This window comes from Cebidichthys violaceus, unplaced genomic scaffold (assembly GCF_023349555.1).
Source record: "Cebidichthys violaceus isolate CVI_PGR_0920_01 unplaced genomic scaffold, fCebVio1.0.p SCAF_143, whole genome shotgun sequence".
NCBI classification, from domain to species: domain Eukaryota; kingdom Metazoa; phylum Chordata; class Actinopteri; order Perciformes; family Stichaeidae; genus Cebidichthys; species Cebidichthys violaceus.
Window position 1 is genome coordinate 196216 of NW_027176311.1, and position 18785 is coordinate 215000.

An 18785-nucleotide genomic window follows, 5' to 3' on the forward strand; every position below is an offset into this window, starting at 1 on the left:
CACTTTGGTGTCTGTGAATTGTAGATTGTAACACAATTACGGCCAGAATTTTCACTTCTTTATAATTTAGGACATTGTAATAGCTGTCGTGTTGTTTCAGTCATTCATTGCAACATCCTGAGTAAGCTACTTTTCCCCACTCTCTATTTTTCAACATTTCAATTCGCTTTACTATGACTGTATCTTTTTTTAACTTTCATGTGCCAGGCTTTGGTGTTTTTTATGGTATGGTTGTTGTTTATTATATATGGTTATGTTGATAGGTAGGCTGCGTTGGCAGATGAATAGATTCTAATGTGATGTAAATTAAATCTGAATGCACTATTATCCGTTTTGGTAGGTATAAGCTTGCTTTTTCATTGATCAGAAGAACAGAACATCAGCTGTAAACAGTCGTCACTCACCGCTGTCACTAAGCAACGCTCCTCAGCGTCCTTGACTTCGCAAGGGTTTCTGGGAAACCGAGGCCCGAGTTCTGAACGACCGCCCTTTTTTGGAGCAACGAAAGTAGAACAGCGCTACATGAGTCGAGGGAAATATTATCGCAAAGCAACTTTCTGAAGCAGCGTAACCAAACTCGAGGTATGAATGCCGATTGTTTGTGACGTGTATTTCGACCCACGGCGGTTATAATTAGGAAATCTATCCGGGAAAAGTGTATTTTAATGCGCGGTTTGATGACGTAATGTTGATTGTCAAACGCGAAATGGCGAGCGTGCTAGGAGGCCCGTTACCTCCGACCCTCTGGGGTTGTTGCATGTTTATTTCCTTCATGTTCCGGTATCGGGACGATTACGCTGGTATGTCGAGTCCCGGTGAGTTCGGCTTTGGTTACATCTAGGTCCGGGGCATGCGACATGACTTGTTTGGTCCTTCTTTCGGGGGCGGGATTGTATGTTGTGCTAGTTAAGCTAACATCGAGATGTACTAGCAAAGGTCTTCACGTTAGCTAAACGAACAAACGTGTGGAGTCATTCGTTTAAATATATGCTGGTCTCCTCGTGTGCCACGCCAGGGTCCGTTATATTAAAAACAACCGGGGTGTTTTTAAAAAAAATAAATTTTTACACTTTTATTTCATTTTTTGTTTTATTTAGTTTTTGGCAAGTGTAGTTCGTACAGTTGTGGTCAAAAGTTTACATACACTTGTAAAGAACATAATGTCATGGCTCTCTTGAGTTTCCAGTTATTTCTACAACTCTGATTTTTCTCTGATAGAGTGATTGGAACAGATACTTCTTTGTCACAAAAAACATTCATGAAGTTTGGTTCTTTCATGACTTTATTATGGGTTAACAGAAAAAGTGACAAAATCTGCTGGGTCAAAAATATACATACAGCAACATGAATTAGCAATTTTGGTGACTTAGAAAGTTGTGTCAATGAAATGAGCTTCATAGCATGGCCTCTTAACTTCTTGTGAGTGATTATGAGTGACTACAGCTGGTGACTTCTCTGAGGCCATTTAAATAGGGCTCATTGGATACAAACGCCCACAAACGCTACAATGGGAAAGTCAAAGGAGCTCAGCATGGATCTGAAAAAGCGAATCATTGACTTGAACAAGTCAGGAAAGTCACTTGGAGCCATTTCAAAGCAGCTGCAGGTCCCAAGAGCAACAGTGCAAACAATTGTTTGTAAGTATAAAGTGCATGGCACTGTTTTGTCACTGCCACGATCAGGAAGAAAACGCAAGCTATCACCTGCTGCTGAGAGAAAATTGGTCAGGAGGGTGAAGAGTCAACCGAGAACCACCAAAAAGCAGATCTGCCAAGAATTAGAAGCTGCTGGAACACAGGTGTCAGTGTCCACAGTCAAGCGTGTTTTGCATCTCCATGGACTGAGAGGCTGCCGTGCAAGAAGGAAGCCCTCGCTCCAAAAGCGGCACCTTAAGGCTCGACTGAAGTTTGCTGCTGATCACATGGACAAAGATAAGACCTTCTGGAGGAAAGTTCTGTGGTCAGACGAAACAAAAATCGAGCTGTTTGGCCACAATGCCCAGCAATATGTTTGGAGGAGAAAAGGTGAGGCCTTTAACCCCAAGAACACCATGCCTACCGTCAAGCACGGTGGTGGTAGTATTATGCTGTGGGGCTGTTTTGCTGCCAATGGAACTGGTGCTTTACAGAGAGTAAATGGGATAATGAAGAAGGAGGATTACCTTCAAATTCTTCAAGATAACCTAAAATCATCAGCCCGAAGGTTGGGTCTTGGGCGCAGTTGGGTGTTCCAACAGGACAATGACCCCAAACACACATCAAAAGTGGCAATGGAATGGCTAAATCAGGCTAGAATTAGGGTTTTAGAATGGCCTTCCCAAAGTCCTGACTTAAATCCCATTGAGAACATGTGGACAATGCTGAAGAAACAAGTCCATGTCAGAAAGCCATCACATTTAACTGAACTGCACCAATTCTGTCAAGAGGAGTGGTCAAAGATTCAACGAGAAGCTTGCCAGAAGCTTGTGGATGGCTACCAAAAGCGCCTAATTGAAGTGAAAATGGCCAAGGGACATGTAACCAAATATTAGCACTGCTGTATGTATATTTTTGACCCAGCAGATTTTGTCACTTTTTCTGTTAACCCATAATAAAGTCATGAAAGAACCAAACTTCATGAATGTTTTTTGTGACAAAGAAGTATCTGTTCCAATCACTCTATCAGAGAAAAATCAGAGTTGTAGAAATAACGGGGAAACTCAAGAGAGCCATGACATTATGTTCTTTACAAGTGTATGTAAACTTTTGACCACAACTGTATATCAGATAAATGCACGTCCTTCAACCCAGTACAGTTTAATTACAGTCTGTCTTCGTTGTTTGTATGCAGGGCTGCCAGTTGTGCTCTAAAACTGCAAATTCATGACGCACACACTCACTTGACCTGACTTGACATGTCCTTTAATAATATCTGGTTCTCTTCACACACTTTTTTTTTTTTTTTGGACACAAAAGCAATGGTGGTTTAAACTGACTGCATATTTCAACTGTTGACAATATTCCCAAAGTTGTTCCCATTGATGAATCATGTTCTGCCTCTGTGTCTCTGTGTAATAACTGACTCTTAAAGCAATAACAAAGTCACTTGCAGGGACATGTCGGCTTGGGCAGGAAGTTGTCTCATTGTGTCATATCGCTGTTGAGGTTCAGTTGAGCTGTAGTGCGGTGTTTCAGGAGAGGTTACAAACACGCATCTCGTGTTAGGTTGCACTCACTGAGGTTACAGACTTGGGTCTGTGCTTGACATCACTGTTGCCACGGTGCAGATGCATCTGTCGCCCAAACTTCTTCTTTTATCACTGTAGGGGTTTGGTTCAGTTGATAGCTGTGTTGCTTTTCTTAAAGCATATTAAGTCTCGTATGTCCACCTTCCTCCGCTCTGTGCAGAGAAGGATAAGGTCAATGATGGCGGCTGAGGTGGAGCTGGAGCGAGGCGACGAGTACCCAGCGCATTACAAAGTCATGATGGACAAACTTAATGAACAGCGACGGCTGGACCAGTTCACAGACATCACCTTGATTGTGGACGGTAAGTAGGCATTTATCGCAGGTCGTCTTTGTGGCGTCTTTTGTGAAATTCCGAAAACAATGCTTCTCGTGTCCGTGTCTCCCGTCTCTCTTGCAGGACACCAGTTCAGAGCCCATAAAGCAGTGTTGGCCGCATGCAGTCAGTTTTTCCATACGTTCTTCCAAGATTTCACCCAGGAGCCGCTGGTGGAGATAGAAGGTATTCTGTGCTTCATTAGAATGTTGATAAAGTAGTCAGACAGTTGAAGTAAATCTACACTAAAGAAAATCTCATTTGCATGTGTGAATTTGACTCGTCAGAGGTAATTCCCAGATCAATTTTGTTATTAATCTAATGTTCCAAAGACAGCTTTCACTCACCGTTGCTGCTCTGTCGTTCTCCGTCAGGAGTGAGCAACACGGCCTTTAGCCAGCTGATGGAGTTCACGTACACGGCGACGCTAGTTGTAGTCGGAGAAGAGGAGGCCTACGACGTCTGGAAGGCCGCTGAATACCTCCAGATGCAGGAAGCCATCAAAGCGCTCAACCTTAAGTGAGTCTCGATTCACTTACCGCTGCGGCTGATCACTATCAGAATATAAACGATGTCATTTCCACATTCAGTGGTGAACCCTTTTTTTTGTTTATGAGCTAAAGGGGAATTTGTCTCAGCACTCCTTGGTATGAACATTGTTACCTCTCACCAACAGCTTGTCCTCTCTTGTAGGATAAACGAGAATCCCTCGGCGACGGCAAAGAGCAAAGGTAAAAAGAGGAAGATTGCGGAGACATCCAACGTGATTACAGAAACCCTACCTTCAGTGGAAGGGGAACAGGTCAGTACGTTCATGCGTGGTCACACTCAAAAGAGCTGTAATTCCCTTGCAAAGTAGCGGATATTAAGATCTGGATAAGATAAGGACCGAGTGTTTTTCTACGTGCTCCAGGTGGAGATTGAGGTGATAGGGGAAGGGGCCATCGAGGTGGAGGAGACCGGACTGGAGGAGGTGGTCGACGCGGCGAAGAATGCTCAGGCGGCGTCCGATGACTCTGCTTTGGCTCTTCTCGCCGACATAACCAGCAAGTATCAGCAAGGGGAACCTACGCTACAGGTCATGAAGAAGGGAGGAATAGACGAGGTATGCGCAGAGCTTCGTTTGAGCGGGTTTATTAATCGGTAAACTGCGTGTAAGAGTTCTAGATGTGAAGGGCTTAACCCCGCCTTTGCCTGTGTTCGCTCTCGACAGGAGGTGGTGTATCAGGAGGAAACGGTGACCGCCTCCAAGGTGCTGGAGAATGTCGAGGTGGTAGAGGTCCAGATTTCCCAAGTGGACAACATGTTCCGCTGCAACAAGTGCGATCGCAGCTTCAAGCTGTACTACCACCTCAAGCAGCACTTGAAAACGCACCTGGGCTCGCTGGAAAAACCCCACGTGTGCAACCACTGCGGGAAGGCCTACACGCGGGAGGGCGCCCTGAAGCAGCACGTCAGCACCTTTCACTTTGACGCCGAAGAGCTGTCTCGGAACCAGAAGCCCCAGAAGAGAGTGCACGTCTGCGAATACTGCAAGAAGCACTTCGACCACTTCGGCCACTTTAAGGAGCACCTACGGAAGCACACCGGTGAGAATGGGGAAAAAAATTAATAATTACGCGTCGTTTCTCGTCTAGTATTGAAATGCTTTATATGTCTTATCTGCAGGTGAAAAACCATACGAGTGTCCAGATTGCCACGAGCGTTTTGCGAGGAACAGCACACTGAAGTGCCATATGGCAGCCTGTCAGAACGGGGCCGGAGCCAAGAAAGGACGCAAGAAACTCTACGAGTGCCAGGTACAGCTTGTCCAGAATCAAGCGCTCCCCTGCCAGAGCACTGTCTACAGTAGAACAAAATATATATCTGTATATATACATACATACAATGAATGATTTGTTGACAGCAGACCACATTTCCGACCGTCACCGATTCTGATCTATGCCTCATTTAGTGTGCGGACTTACTTGAATATTGTACTAATTCTCTATGTATTAGTGCATTGTCACAGTTTAGACTGTGGTAGTTTACCATGAGAAATGAACGATGTCTCAGTCATGCGTTTCCTACCTAATGCAAGTCATTTCATATTGAATATCTGCCGATTTCGGCTAGTCGACTTGATGATGTATTTCTATATTTAAAAAGGTCTAGTTTCCATCACAGCTTTCCATTCATGTTTACAAGTAAACAAAGGAATGGAGTAGAGCTGCAGGGATTTTATTGATTGATAGATTTTTGGGCAACTTCTTCAACAATTGATTAAAATGTTGGAGACATCTTTTAAGCAAAAATGTCAAATAATTGATGGTTTCATTCAAATTCTTGAAAGAATACATTGCTTTGGTTTGGTCTTACATTAGTTAATAGAATATTTTAGTTTTTGGACTGCTGGTCTGACACTACAGACAAGTGATGACCTCACTTTGGGCTCCAGGCATGTGATGGTTTGTGTCACTGATTTCTGAAGTTTTAAGAGACGCCCACGCTTCCTCCCACTGTTTTCTCCCTCATCAGGTCTGCAGCAGTGTATTCAACAGCTGGGACCAATTCAAAGACCATCTTGTGAGCCACACGGGCGACAAGCCCAACCACTGCACCATGTGTGACATGTGGTTCACCCACCCAAAAGACCTAAAGGCCCACCTCAAGCACATCCATTCCATTGAGGTCAAGACGGTGGAAGAACTGGTCAACAGCAACTCTGACGCCGACGCCGCTGCCCTCGCCATCGCAACGCAGAGCATAGAAGGAGCGGAAACGGTACTGCTGGACGACGGCATCCAGGTGGAGCACGTCACGGTGGAGCCCGTGGACGTGATGGAGATGGAGGAGGAGACGACGGCGACGACGACGACGGTGGTGGTGGAGGACGGAGGGGTGGCGGAGATGTGCGAGGAGGACGTGGAGAGACTAAAGCAGGCCGGGGTGCAGATCCAGGTGGTGCACGTGACCACGACCGAAGTCGACGGGCAGCAGGTGGTGAACTCTCAGGTGGAAGTGGAGATGGAGGGCGAAGTGGTGAGCGTCGAGGAGGCGGAGCAAGCAGTGGCTGTATGAGAACGTGACACTCTCACAGTCCTGAGCGGCTGCGTTTTTCCTGGTAGCTGAGGTGTTTTGACGTGAAGAACAATGCATGTGAGATACAGCATGTTACCTCAACATGTCCTGCTGTCTGCCGTCACATCGAATGACTCTCTGAACTTATGGGCAGAGCTACGGAGACGTATCCTGTCCCGCTACTGATCCTGTATTTATTTTTAAGCCGTTTTGCCATCATATCACATATTTTCGATGACTCTTCAGTGCTTCAATCAATTTTCATGTTTTGTTTTTATTGTTTCTTTGTGTCCTTATTTTACATCCGATTGAATTATGTTCTTTTAGTTTGGGTCACTTGCCAAGACAATTTGACAACGATTGAAAGGTTCTTGTTGCTGCATACGTACGGTGCTGAATTTCCTCAGTGCTTAATGCTACAGTTTCGTTTAAGCTTATTTTCATATTGAATTTGGGTGGTTTTGTAGGAGAAATGAAATAAAGTTGGTTTCCAGCATGGGCTACTAGTCTTGCATCCATCTACTGAGTTGATTATCTAAAAACTCTGTTTGAGGTTATTATGGTCTACTTTCAGAATCAGTTTTTTTTCCCCCTTTTTTCTTAAACCTGCTCCGTATCCCTTCATAAGGTGACTGGTTAAGTGCCAATGTTGTTGTTACAGCTTGTCTTCACTGCCCCCTAGTGGATAACACAAAGCTATGTAGTTTTGAGGAAGTTGGTCGAATGCAGATTAATGCATTTTGGAAAGATTTTTTTTGTTTAAAAAGTTGGGTAAAGATCTTTTTTTTGCCCTGAAGTTGGTTGTAAAGTTGAAGATGTTTTGCTACTCATCCAAGAGGCTTTTTCAGATGTACTGATTAATGACGAATCCCAGGGATTCAAATGTTAGAATCATTTCAAATACTCAAAAAACACAACAGGTGAATAAGTACACACTAAAGCAGCCAAACTGCAATTCTCTACATTATAGTCCTTCCTACTGGACAAATAGTCATAACTGCAATATCTCGAGAACCGCGTCTGGCATCTACGTCACGTGATGATGTCATTGCTTGGGATGGAGTGTTTTTTTTTTTCTCTCTTGAATTTTTGGCAATTTGGACACGTGATAATTCCAATATTAAGACACTTTGAACCCCTGCAGCGAACGGTCGCTTGAGGACCATTCCTTTCTGCTAAAAAAAAAAAAAAAAAAAAAAAAAAAAAGGTTCCGTTGGCGTTCATTGGTCTGAAAACGTTAGTGGGCCGAGTTCTTCAAACAGAAGGTTTCACGAACATTTGCTGGACGTTGTATTTCAAACGGAACGTTAAGCGAACCACTTTGTTTGCAACAATATCCAGGTCGGGGACAATTTGATGAGGTTTCGGCGCAGGTACATCCGTTTTTATATCAAATAAAACGGTCACACACACACACACACACACACACACACACACACACACACACCATTGGTGAGCTCGAGATACCTCTTGTTACGACCTCCCGCTGGTCCCCTGACCCCACCTTGAACCTCTGCTGTGCTAATAGCCTGGCAGGTGAACCACGGTGCGTGACACACACACACACACACACACACACACACACACACACACACACACACACACACACACACACACACACACACACACACAGGTTTAGGTTACGCCGCCTCCTGCTCTGGACAGCTCCCGTGGTACTGAACCACCAAGGGCGGTCCCGCGGCTCGAGCTGTAACTCTCGCTTCTGATTGGATAAGAGATGCGCGGTCGACTACCGGGCCCGCCGCCCATTGGTCGGATCATCTGCCAGACAAGCGGATTTCCTTCACAACAGACTCAACCGGGGGAGCAGCTGCTGCGGAAACCGGGGAGCTCAGTGTCACCGGGCTGCCGGACGGAGGTGATGTCACGGCCGGGTCGGTGAAGCTGATCGCCACGGGGCTCGCGAAGATATCCGCACAAGTAAGACAGTTTCCCAAATGTAACGTCCTTTTAACGTGCTGACAGGATTATGGAGAGAGCTGCGCCGAATGGCCTGCTGCCGCGAGGAGGTGTTAACTGTTGACTGTCACTGAACACCGACAGACACATCACTTAATGAATGCACTGCGGGGTTTGTGTTTGCAATGTTTTTCGCAAAAAAAAAAGAAAAAGAAAAGAAAAAAACATTTAAATTCTAACACATCACAGACACTAAATATATGGCGCCTCAGTAGTACCTTTAAAATGACCGTGGACCGATAAATAGTTATTTCATAATCTCGTGGTCCATTTTTTTACATTGTATTTAACTTAAACTTCGTGGGGTTATGTGCTTGTCATTGTGGAGGGCAGTGGATTTTATCAGCGCAAACTCAGCAATGATTTACACAAACAGATTACATTTACAAGATGAAAACAGTCATTTTTTTTAATTATTCCAATACTCGCCTGTGGCTTCTAATGAAAGGGGAGGAGGCATCCTGGAACTGTTTATATCACACACACACACACACACACACACACACACACACACACACTCTATTTGCATGTTAAAGTGTCTGTTTGCTATCTGCAAAGAGAGAGGAGAGATGTGTATGACTCAGCAGCTATATTTGGACGTCACAATTATGGAACGCTCCATGTTGTCTTTAACTATAATCCATGTGTCTTTTGGCCTTCTTCCAAATCAGGCAGGTACTCTTTAATGTATTGACGAACATTGGTAGTGTTTTCCACTCATTGTCTTATCAGCGTAGACCTGGATTACAAACTCGATACGCAGTAATTTCCATATCTTTGAAGCAAAAATAGCACTTTTTGGAGGCTCTGTTTTACTTCCGCCAGAATGCAATTTGTTCTTGATTTGAAGTCTTTTGATGGCCAATCAGTCAGAGCACATGAAACACTGCGCTTCATGTGTTCTTTCTTTGATGCAAACCGCTTTGAAGCGCTGGCCGGTGAATAAAAATGCACACTCAGACGGTTCTTTAAAGCGCTAGGAAGTAATTGACCGAATAGATTTGGATTTGAATCGGTAGATGCAGGATTTAAAGTGTCTGCACACACCGTCATGGTTACTCTGTTAAGGCCTCAGAGACACCTCTGTCTCTCTCTCTCTCTGTCTCTCTGTGTCTCTCTCTCTCTGTCTCTCTGTTCTCTCTCTCTCTCTCTCTCTCTCTCTCTCTCTCTCTCTCTCTCTGTACTGGGAGCTGCAGTTCAGCTTCTGTATTGTCCCGTTTAGGGAATAACAGTGTGTGCAGTACATTTTTATTTTTTTAAATTTTTTTACAACTACATAGTGATAAGTCATGCTACATGAAAAAAGATAAATGTCAAACATGTAAAAACAATGGTGAAGATTTGCATAGTGTCCTGTTTATTCATTCCAGTTGAACATTTGCATAGCCGGGTAAAGTAGTAGTTTGGATGCATCCATAGAGACCCGTGCAGCTTTGGTTTGGACTGGTCCATCGAGGGGGGGGGGGGGGGATTCAGACTCTTTTTCTTTTTAGAAATGTGAAATATTTGCCCCATAGATTCCAGAGAGGCCTTCCTCTCTGTTCCTAGGGCCCGTATAGTCTTCATTGTCGCAGCTCTTTCACTGTTGAGCTCTTTATTCTCGTCAGCCGTGCGTCTCAATTGACACACTGGGGAGCTTTGTGTGGAGAGAGAGCTCGCCGCCTGTGTGCTCCAGCAAAGGGTGCGTGTGTGTGTGTGTGTGTGTGTGTGTGTGTGTGTGTGTGTGTGTGTGTGTGTGTGTGTGTGTGTGTGTGTGTGTGTGTGTGCGTGTGTGTGCGTGCGCGTCACCTTTTGTGCTTGAATGCATGGAGGCAGTTGAAAAAGAGAATGTGACACAAGCACATGGCGGGATGACGGCCGGGACGTGAAGTGACCGGGGAGGCAAAGTGAGGGGCTTCTCAGAGACCAAACAGATGTTTCACAGATTGTGATGTGTGTCTAATTCTTGATCCACAGCTGGTGGGGATGGGCTCTCGTGTTTTTTTGTTGTTTTTTTTTTTCGTTGTTGGAGTGTGGTCAGCAGCAAAGAGCGCCAGGCAAACCCTCCGCCTTCTCTTTAGAGATCCTCAGACAAGCGATTGACTGTCTGGTGAGTAGGGACCCGTGCTTGGTAGTGTTTTGCCCGTGAAGGGCTGGCTGTTTATGTATTTTTGTATTTTGAATTCGAGCTTGAAGCAGCAAAGTTGGGAGGACTGGGATACATTCATCCATTCTCTGCTGCTTATGCGGAGCCAGGTTGCTGAAGCAGGCGAAGGGACAAGGTCCCTGTCCCCCAGCAACGTTTCACAGCTTACTCCTCTGGGACCTCGGGGTGTTCCCAGAGTCAGATGAGATAAATAATCTCTTCAGCCCGTCTTGGGGTATCCCCTGGGGTTTCCTAGCAGTTGGACGTGTCCCGAAAAGAACAGCCAAAGGAATCTCTAAGGGTGAGCTCTGCTACCCTGCGGAGGAAACATATTTTGGCTGTTTGTCTCTGCAATCTGGAGCCAAACGTCATGACGATAGAGGCCATTTTTTTTTTTTCAATAGACTTGCTTGTAACCCTTGGAAGAAATTCGTAGCTTTAAAAAAGCAATTGAGTTTGCTTACGTGGTTTGACTAGGAGCCAAAATATTTGTTAAATGATTTTAATCTTGGGTAGTTTTTGTTAACATACAATATAATTCAAAATGAATCAAGGTGCTTCAACAGTCAATATCAGCTTTTAGTGACGATCAGGTGTGAGCAAGGCGCCGTATTTGTGAGGTTTTTGTTTTTTTTCAGATTCTTGCTCCGTCTGTCTGCGGCGTATAAATCCATCGGTCTGCTCATGCATTTAATTAACACGGGCACTCTGAGGCTCAATGCAGCACTGTATAGCTGCGTAGACACTGTGTGCCTGAGCCTCAGCACGACAACAAACAAACACACTCGGCCAGTGTCACACATCACCAAGCAACCAGGTAGTTGTGTTATCCAGCGGAAGCAAAGCACAAAGCGATCTGGGTAGCTAACTGCTATTGTCCCTAAAGTAATTCAGTAGATCCAGTTAGTGAATATACTCTACAGGGCAGAGTGTGTGTGTCACGCTCTCTGCAAGACATTTTAGTCATTTTGTTTCTGAAGATTAGAAAGTATCAGACTTGGCAAAGAGAACACATGGCAGCCTCTGCTCTTCCATGTCAATCTGTTCAGCGTGTTTGCCCGGTGGCAGGGGGTCGTTAGGGCCAAGTGGCAACACCTGGGCCCAGTGTTCAGTCCATAGAGCTGTCTGCTGTCGATCTGATTAGTGGGTTGGTTCCAGCCGTGTGCTGGTGTTGGCTGTGGGCTTTGTCACCAGGTGAAGCTTCGGGTTGAGTTTTAGAGCAGCTGGAGAGGAAAATGTAGTTTGAAAGTGTGTTTTTTAAATGGGCTGTGTATAGTCTGCACTTGTTTTTAATGGCATTCCAGTGACTGTGTCAATACATTTGTTAAAGTGAAGCCACTGAATGCTATTGAGCCCAAGATCCAAATGTGTTTAACCTCGATGGCTTTACAATTGCAAATCCCCAAAACGCATTATTTCTGGATCAGATTTTTGGCTCCTTTCAGATTAAACAATATATATTTAAAATGCCAATTCCACCACTTTACCCATTGAGGAGATGTCAGTCAAATGATGAATTAATGGACAATACAGAATAAAACTTATTTGTATTAATTTATTAACACCTTTCCCCACTCTGACTTGTTTATTTAAAGATAAATGTGCATAGTGGGCATATATATATATATATATATATATATATATATATATATATATATATATATATATATATTAATATCTCTACAATGGATTAACATGGAAGCTCTGCCTGTATTTCCCTGTTGCCATTGTGAATTGTGGGCCCAATCCCAATATCCACACTCACATACATTTCGGCAGACTTTGCCCGAGGGAATTACCCACAATTCATAGCAATGTGACGTTAAACACGGGGTTACCAGTGGAAGCATGGACACGTGAAAAAACAAAAAAAAAGGTAAACAAAGAGGATGCCACATGGGTGTTCAGCCTGTCATATTACACTTACACAGAAACATTAAGATGGAATATTTATTTATTTATTCATCAAATATTTCATTTTGACATTGAAGCTGTTTTGACAAAAACTAGTAAATATATCATTTGACATTTACCTCTCATCTTGTAAGGAAAGAGCCTGGAAGGCGTTCAAATTAGGGAGTATAAAATTAAATCATATTTTTTGACGTTGTCATGGTAACGTGATATGTGATAAAGCGCTGTCCCATTCGTATTTACGCTCCTTTCAAGCCCTCGCAGTCTCTCACACTCAGCCACTCACCATGTGACGTCAGTAAGTCCCTGAGGGTTCAGGGTTTAGATTCGGGGGGGGGGGGGGGGGGGCATCGGGATTGGGCCATACTCAGGGTTATTTGAACCGACGGATCGGATCAGCTGTTCTGGAGCTGAAAACATATCAGGGTTCATCAACTCAAGAGTTCAGGGTGCGGCTCAAAGTTTGTTAAACCTGCTCTCTGAAATGAGCCACAGCTGGTGCAAATAGCGAAACCATTATGGCATTATTGTGGCAGGGGGGTGAAAAAAAAAAAAGGCGTAAGGAGGAGATTAGAGATGCGTTTTTTATCTTTGTTTGAACGAGATGTTACAGATAAGTGAGCTCGGTGCCAGCACCTGGGTCGGCGTCTGAGCCAGCAGCTGTGCAGACAATTGGTCTGACCTTTGAGCAGCAGAAAAGTTGTTAGTTGGGAGAAGCGACTCTAGAGTTGGAGAACGGGGACGGATGTGAAACAGTATATCAAAAATAAACATTTAAGATTGTACAATTCAGTTTCCTGATGATGATGATGATGAGGTCCCAAAGGTTTTTATTGCTCCTTATTGATTTGTTTATCTCATGCATGCTCGTCCTTTTAGTCTTTTTATTTACATATGTGAAAGGCTGGTACGGCATTCAGGAGCTCGTGTCGCTTTTGTGCCGCAAAGTGGACGCCTCCCGTCTCTTAGCGAGTCCTTTTAGGTCGCCTGAGATCAATGCTTAGATATTCATGGCGCCGTGGCAGGAAGGTGTTTGAAGGCTGGCAGACTGCCGGGGGGCCTCACAAAAGACGATCGCTTTGATTTCCTAGCGAGGCTTTAATATAGATTCATTTATCTTGCTGCAGAGATGCATGAGAGAACACCTTCCCAAAAGCACCATGTTACGCTAAGTCGACCCTTTCTGCTGCTGCCTCATACACACCGTGTTATGTCACTTCTATTTAAGATAGAAACCGTAAAACTGGACACCCCGCAGATTGTTTCAATACAGTTTTGCAGAACTTTGCTCCACATTTTTTGTGTTTCAGTGAAAGGAAAAATATTTGAACTATAACTGATATCAATATTTTTTGTAGTTCATAGTTAGTATTGACGTTTAACTTGATCACCTCAGTAAATGAGGATTTGTGAACTTCACAAATGCACCACTGCTCTGTCGTCTTTGCTATTGTGTGGATGTGTGACAGGTTGAATGTTGAACAATTGACTTAAGCTGGCTGGAAGTATTCATTATTCTGTTTAACACCAAAAGACAATGATTTAGCTTATTCTGTTTGGCTGATTTGAGCCGTCATGACAGAAAACATATGTCTGCACAATCGAGTTTCCCCTTCCCCTCAGTCGGCCTCTCTGCTCCCTCCCACGGGACGTTGTTAGAGCGTTGTTTTCTGAGCACAAGCAATCACCACCTAATTACAAACTAATACGTACTGTACCGCACACACACACACACACACACACACACACACACACACACACACACACACACACACACACACACACACACACACACACACACACACATGGGAGTGACAGTCGTCACTCACGCTCCCCATTCGAAATGGAATGAGTTAGGTCGCGAGTGTCTTCTTGGTGGCAGAGAGTGATCTCTGATTTGTTTCTTTTGGCTCCCACGGCAACGTAAGCCGGCAGCTCCCTTGGAGCGAGACTCGAGCGCTAAATTAAGTACGGATTACAAAAGACGGACACTCAAGCAGATGCTGCACTTGTGTTGACATGTGCACGCAAACTCTTTAACGTGATGGGTGGAAAAAACATGTTTCCAAAAGTTCTGCACAGATGTTCGGCCCCAGGAAAAAAAGATCTATTGCCTTAAAACAGATTAAAGCACAATAATTAGACAATAAATAAAAGAAAAGGAAGGGCTGCATGAGCACCACATTGAACATGAATGACATTTCTTTTTGTTTCTCTCTTCAGGTTGTCTCACTAAACGCACCACGGCTGCACCCTGACACTATCATCTGTTCAACCTCTCTCCTCCAACCCCCCCATCCAGCTCCTCTTCCCTCCTCCTCAACCTGTGGCCTATTTATACCCCGGAGACTCGAAAGAGCCCATTAAGGCTCCGCAGACCTCTTCAAGCCGGAGAGACGACAGTGAATATGAATCGACGGTCGGTCAGACCTCCAGCCTCTGCGCCTTCTCTTTGACGGGGAAAGACAAAGGCTTTAACTACTGGACTTTCTTGAAATACACCGAGACCATATGTCCATCAAGCTCCAGAGGACAAAGTGACATTACATTGTGGAGAGGACACTTTGCAACTGCAGCAGATTCAGGGAAAGTCCGGATGCAGCGTGCGCTCGGGTCCTCGGACTGGAGGCTCTGTCCCATTTCTTTGAGATACAGGAAAAAACATTAGCATTTGTTTTATTGACTCCGTTGTCTAAACAGCTATGAGATTTGGACGAGGACACTGAAATCATTTACCTTCTAAATGGCTCACACATCTGAAGGTAAGTCAAGGTTTTTGATCCATTTGAATTTGCTCCATATCAACTTTTAAATTGCATCAATTAATTGTGTTGCTGCTTGCTATTAAACTTTTAATCTGATATGTTTCGACAAGAAAAATAGAACGTATATTGTGTAAAATAAATGCAGTTAAATAGAAGCAGAAGCGGTTTTATTTCTTGTTATCATGCCTTTTAGTGTAAACGGGTAGATTTCACAGCCACTGTCATAATAATAGGAGCATCAATCACTGAGCAATGAGCTACAAAAATGATATTTTTCCTAATCGGGCATCCAGTCCTCCACCAATCCCAGCCATGAGCTAAGCCCCGCTGAGCCCCCTGGGAGTCCCTTGCAGGATGACTGCTGTCTGCCCGTCCGAGAGCAGCCCAGAGGGGGCTGAAGCCGGGGCCAGGACAGCAGGCGCTAGGGGCCCAGGGGCAGCTGGGAGCGTCTCAGTTTCCGGGCCGGAGACGGGAGGCTCAAACGGAGACTCTGTCGGAGGTTCGGTCGGAGGCACGGCCGCGGTCGGCGGTGGCCAGAGGCACGCGCGCTGGAGCCGCCAGGACAGCTCTGACATCAACACAGATGACGAGGGAGCCACCATCCGCCGCCTCACGCCACTGGAAAGGCTGAACCTGGATATGTGCCAGGATGAAAGGTAGGGGGTCAAGAGATGAGGCAGTAATCGCCTTTATTTTATAGCCGTACGTTCATTTTAAAATCACAATTTGTCCTTTTTGAATTTGCTTTTTTGACTTACCAGCTGGGGAAATGTTCCTCAACGATGGCGCCGCTGTAGTGTATATCGTACAGAATAATTAGTGTTACGGCTTGTTGTGTGATCCGGTCACAGGGTGGTCCGCGAGATAACAGTGGGCAGAAGGATTGGCTTCTACAAAATTCGGGGAGAGATTGGCTGTGGAAATTTCTCCCACGTCAAGCTCGGAATTCATGCGCTCACCAAAGGTAGGAAAGTACAAAGACATAAGTGAAATGCAACTGCTGAAACGCCTGCACTCAAGTACAGGAACACATCTATTAACGAGTGGCAATCCTGCACACTATAATGCTATTCTATAGAGGGAAGACTGATTGGCCATCACTAAAAGGTCCAAACACATCCGTTTGTAATGATAAGAGTCTTAGCTAACCTCCCATTCGCTCTTTTGGATCATATTAGGTTTAAGTGATGATTTGGCCGGTGAGCCGTTTCCATCAATGGGCTGCAACACTAACAAGTGTGTCCTTATGTAGCAATTCACTTACAAAGTGATGTGTGCCTGGCCAGGGGGCTGATTCAGCTGAGACAGACTGTCTGCTGCCCTTGAACAGATGGATTGATTAGAGATCTCCAGTTTCCTTAGCGACGGCTAAAATTGCTGCATGCCTCATCAAAGGCTAAAGAGAGGGAGGAGTGTGTGTGTGTGTGTGTGTGTGTGTGTGTGTGTGCGCGCACGCTCAATATCTTCCGGGTTGTATGTACTTTTGTCTGCCTGTCTGTGCCGTGCTATGTGTGTGTGTGTGTGTGTGTGTGTGTGTGTGTGTGTGTGTGTGTGTGTGTGTGTGTGTGTGTGTGTGTGTGTGTGTAAGTGGTATCGCTTAGTCCTCCTAAACCAATATGAGCTGCGATGCATTTTGAATGCTCCCATTGAAAGCTATGTCACAGCTGAAAGGGAGCCTAATACCAGCCTGAATAATGCATACTGACGCACAATTAGATATCTCAACACCATTTTGCCTCTTAAGAACTTTTCTGTATTCAGTTACCTGAGGTCTATTTGACTTCCCTTTGTGAATCAGTCAACAGAATACAGTAAAGATATCAGTTGTATGAATTTGATACAATTAAAGTATTCAGGTCTTTATTGGATGTAAAATTGTTGCAAACTCGGCATGATGTGTTCCTGTCATATTTAATGTTAACCCTGACCTGACCCTAACCCCCCCCCCCCCCCCCCCCCCCCCCCCCGAAAGAACATAATCAAGACAATTGGTTTCTGAGGGCAGCTAATCCTCCATCACATTATCTAGAGGAGAGCGTCGGGCTCGGCCACTTCTGCGGCAATTCTTCGTTTGCCGAGTCGAACAAGGCTCACATTTCCTATCCTCTACCTACATGTATGTATCACGTGTAATGCATCATTTCTCAGAAAGAAAATAGGAATATTTTAATGAGAAACACACGTTAAAAACAAAAAAAAACAATGTTGATTTATTTTTTCCCCTATCAAGTATTTCCCTGCATCCTTTGAAATCTGTATTACTGACTCCTCTGTAGAAATGAGTCATTTTTCAGCGACCGTTGACCGTAATCTTGTCCCTTGGCATCACCAGACAAAGTGGCCATCAAGATCCTAGACAAAACCAAGCTGGATCAGAAGACCCAGAGGCTGCTGTCCAGAGAGATCTCTAGCATGGAGAAACTGCACCACCCCAACATCATCCGCCTCTATGAGGTTCGACTCGCTCACACACTCTCACAATGAGTCATATGTCAGCTGTTATCTGATCTGATGTAGTCTGATATACTTCTCGGTAACTCTGCGCTCTGACTTTCTGGTCGTTCATTTTTTTTTTTTTAGGTGGTGGAGACGTTGTCGCGGTTACACTTGGTGCTGGAGTACGCGGGGGGAGGGGAGCTCTACACCAAGATCTCTACGGAGGGGAAGCTTTCCGACACCAACAGCAAGATCGTCTTCGCTCAGATCCTCTCTGCTGTGAAACACATGGTCAGTCCATATGAGTCTGCATTGAGGTGATACTCAATGATAGTAGATCAAAACAACATCCGGAAGAATATTTATATACATGAGGGAGAGTATGATCGTAAAAGATTAGGAAAATAATGTTCATTGATTTGTCCATGTAGCATCTTTGCTGAATCAGTAGAATTTCAGTGGCAAAAATGTCTCATTGATTTCTGTCTGGTGGGGATTCAGTCTATTAATGTTGAGTCTCTAATCCTTTAACAATGAATCAGTCCTACTGCACTATACACTGTTGTTGTATAGGTTTATGTTCATATATAAATATATACTTTTTGGATATATATATTGTACATAGTCATTAAATGTTTATGCTTACATCTGCTTTTTTAAGATCCCCCAAACATGTTTTAAGACGCACACAATTATTCTCCTTGTATTAATGACTTACTGATTTGCTTTTTCCACAAAAATAAATTTGTTTTTCCACGTTAAGAATGCATAAAGTAACATCTCCCCAAATCCAGAATCTATGAAAATGCAAATATTGTTCATGTTAAAAAGTTGAACTGCTGAACACGAGACGTCTGCTTCTTCTCTGAGTCCATTCTAAATGCGTTTGCGCTTCCCCTCGATTCTCCCACAGCATGAAAACAACATCATCCACCGGGACCTGAAGGCCGAAAATGTCTTCTACA

At 44.4% G+C, this 18785-nt stretch overlaps 2 protein-coding genes across 3 annotated transcripts in view; both read left to right on the forward strand.

Annotated features, from left to right (window-relative positions):
* The first annotated feature begins 489 nt into the window (after positions 1 to 489).
* Positions 490 to 7103, forward strand: znf131 (zinc finger protein 131). Of its 2 annotated transcripts, none has more exons than XM_068709342.1 (9): positions 490 to 582; positions 3387 to 3528; positions 3625 to 3726; positions 3915 to 4059; positions 4234 to 4342; positions 4454 to 4645; positions 4754 to 5129; positions 5209 to 5339; positions 6058 to 7103. In XM_068709342.1, exons 2-9 carry the CDS (start codon positions 3402 to 3404, stop codon positions 6598 to 6600), a joined length of 1725 nt encoding a protein of 574 aa, XP_068565443.1. In that variant the 5' UTR covers positions 490 to 582; positions 3387 to 3401; the 3' UTR covers positions 6601 to 7103. The 2 variants fall into 2 exon arrangements, with proteins under 2 accessions (XP_068565443.1, XP_068565444.1); XM_068709343.1 differs by lacking the exon at positions 490 to 582 and adding an exon at positions 716 to 815.
* A 1358-nt stretch (positions 7104 to 8461) lies between these two features.
* Positions 8462 to 18785, forward strand: part of nim1ka (NIM1 serine/threonine protein kinase a) — an 11906-nt gene continuing 1582 nt past the window's right edge. The window contains exons 1-7 of the mRNA XM_068709344.1: positions 8462 to 8541; positions 14843 to 15381; positions 15678 to 16040; positions 16236 to 16348; positions 17717 to 17838; positions 17965 to 18111; positions 18734 to 18785. The exon at positions 18734 to 18785 is cut by the window's right edge and continues 1582 nt beyond it. Coding sequence (XP_068565445.1) covers positions 15739 to 16040; positions 16236 to 16348; positions 17717 to 17838; positions 17965 to 18111; positions 18734 to 18785 — 736 coding nt within the window. The 5' untranslated portion in view covers positions 8462 to 8541; positions 14843 to 15381; positions 15678 to 15738. The remainder of the gene's footprint in view (positions 8542 to 14842; positions 15382 to 15677; positions 16041 to 16235; positions 16349 to 17716; positions 17839 to 17964; positions 18112 to 18733) is intronic.

Coding starts and splice junctions, on each gene's coding strand:
- znf131 (XM_068709342.1), top strand. CDS start 3,402: ATGATGGCGGCTGAGGTGGAGCTGGAGCGAGGCGACGAGTACCCAGCG. Junction 4,343..4,453: donor CTTCAGTGGAAGGGGAACAG/GTCAGTACGTTC, acceptor TACGTGCTCCAG/GTGGAGATTGAGGTGATAGG. Junction 4,646..4,753: donor AGAAGGGAGGAATAGACGAG/GTATGCGCAGAG, acceptor CGCTCTCGACAG/GAGGTGGTGTATCAGGAGGA.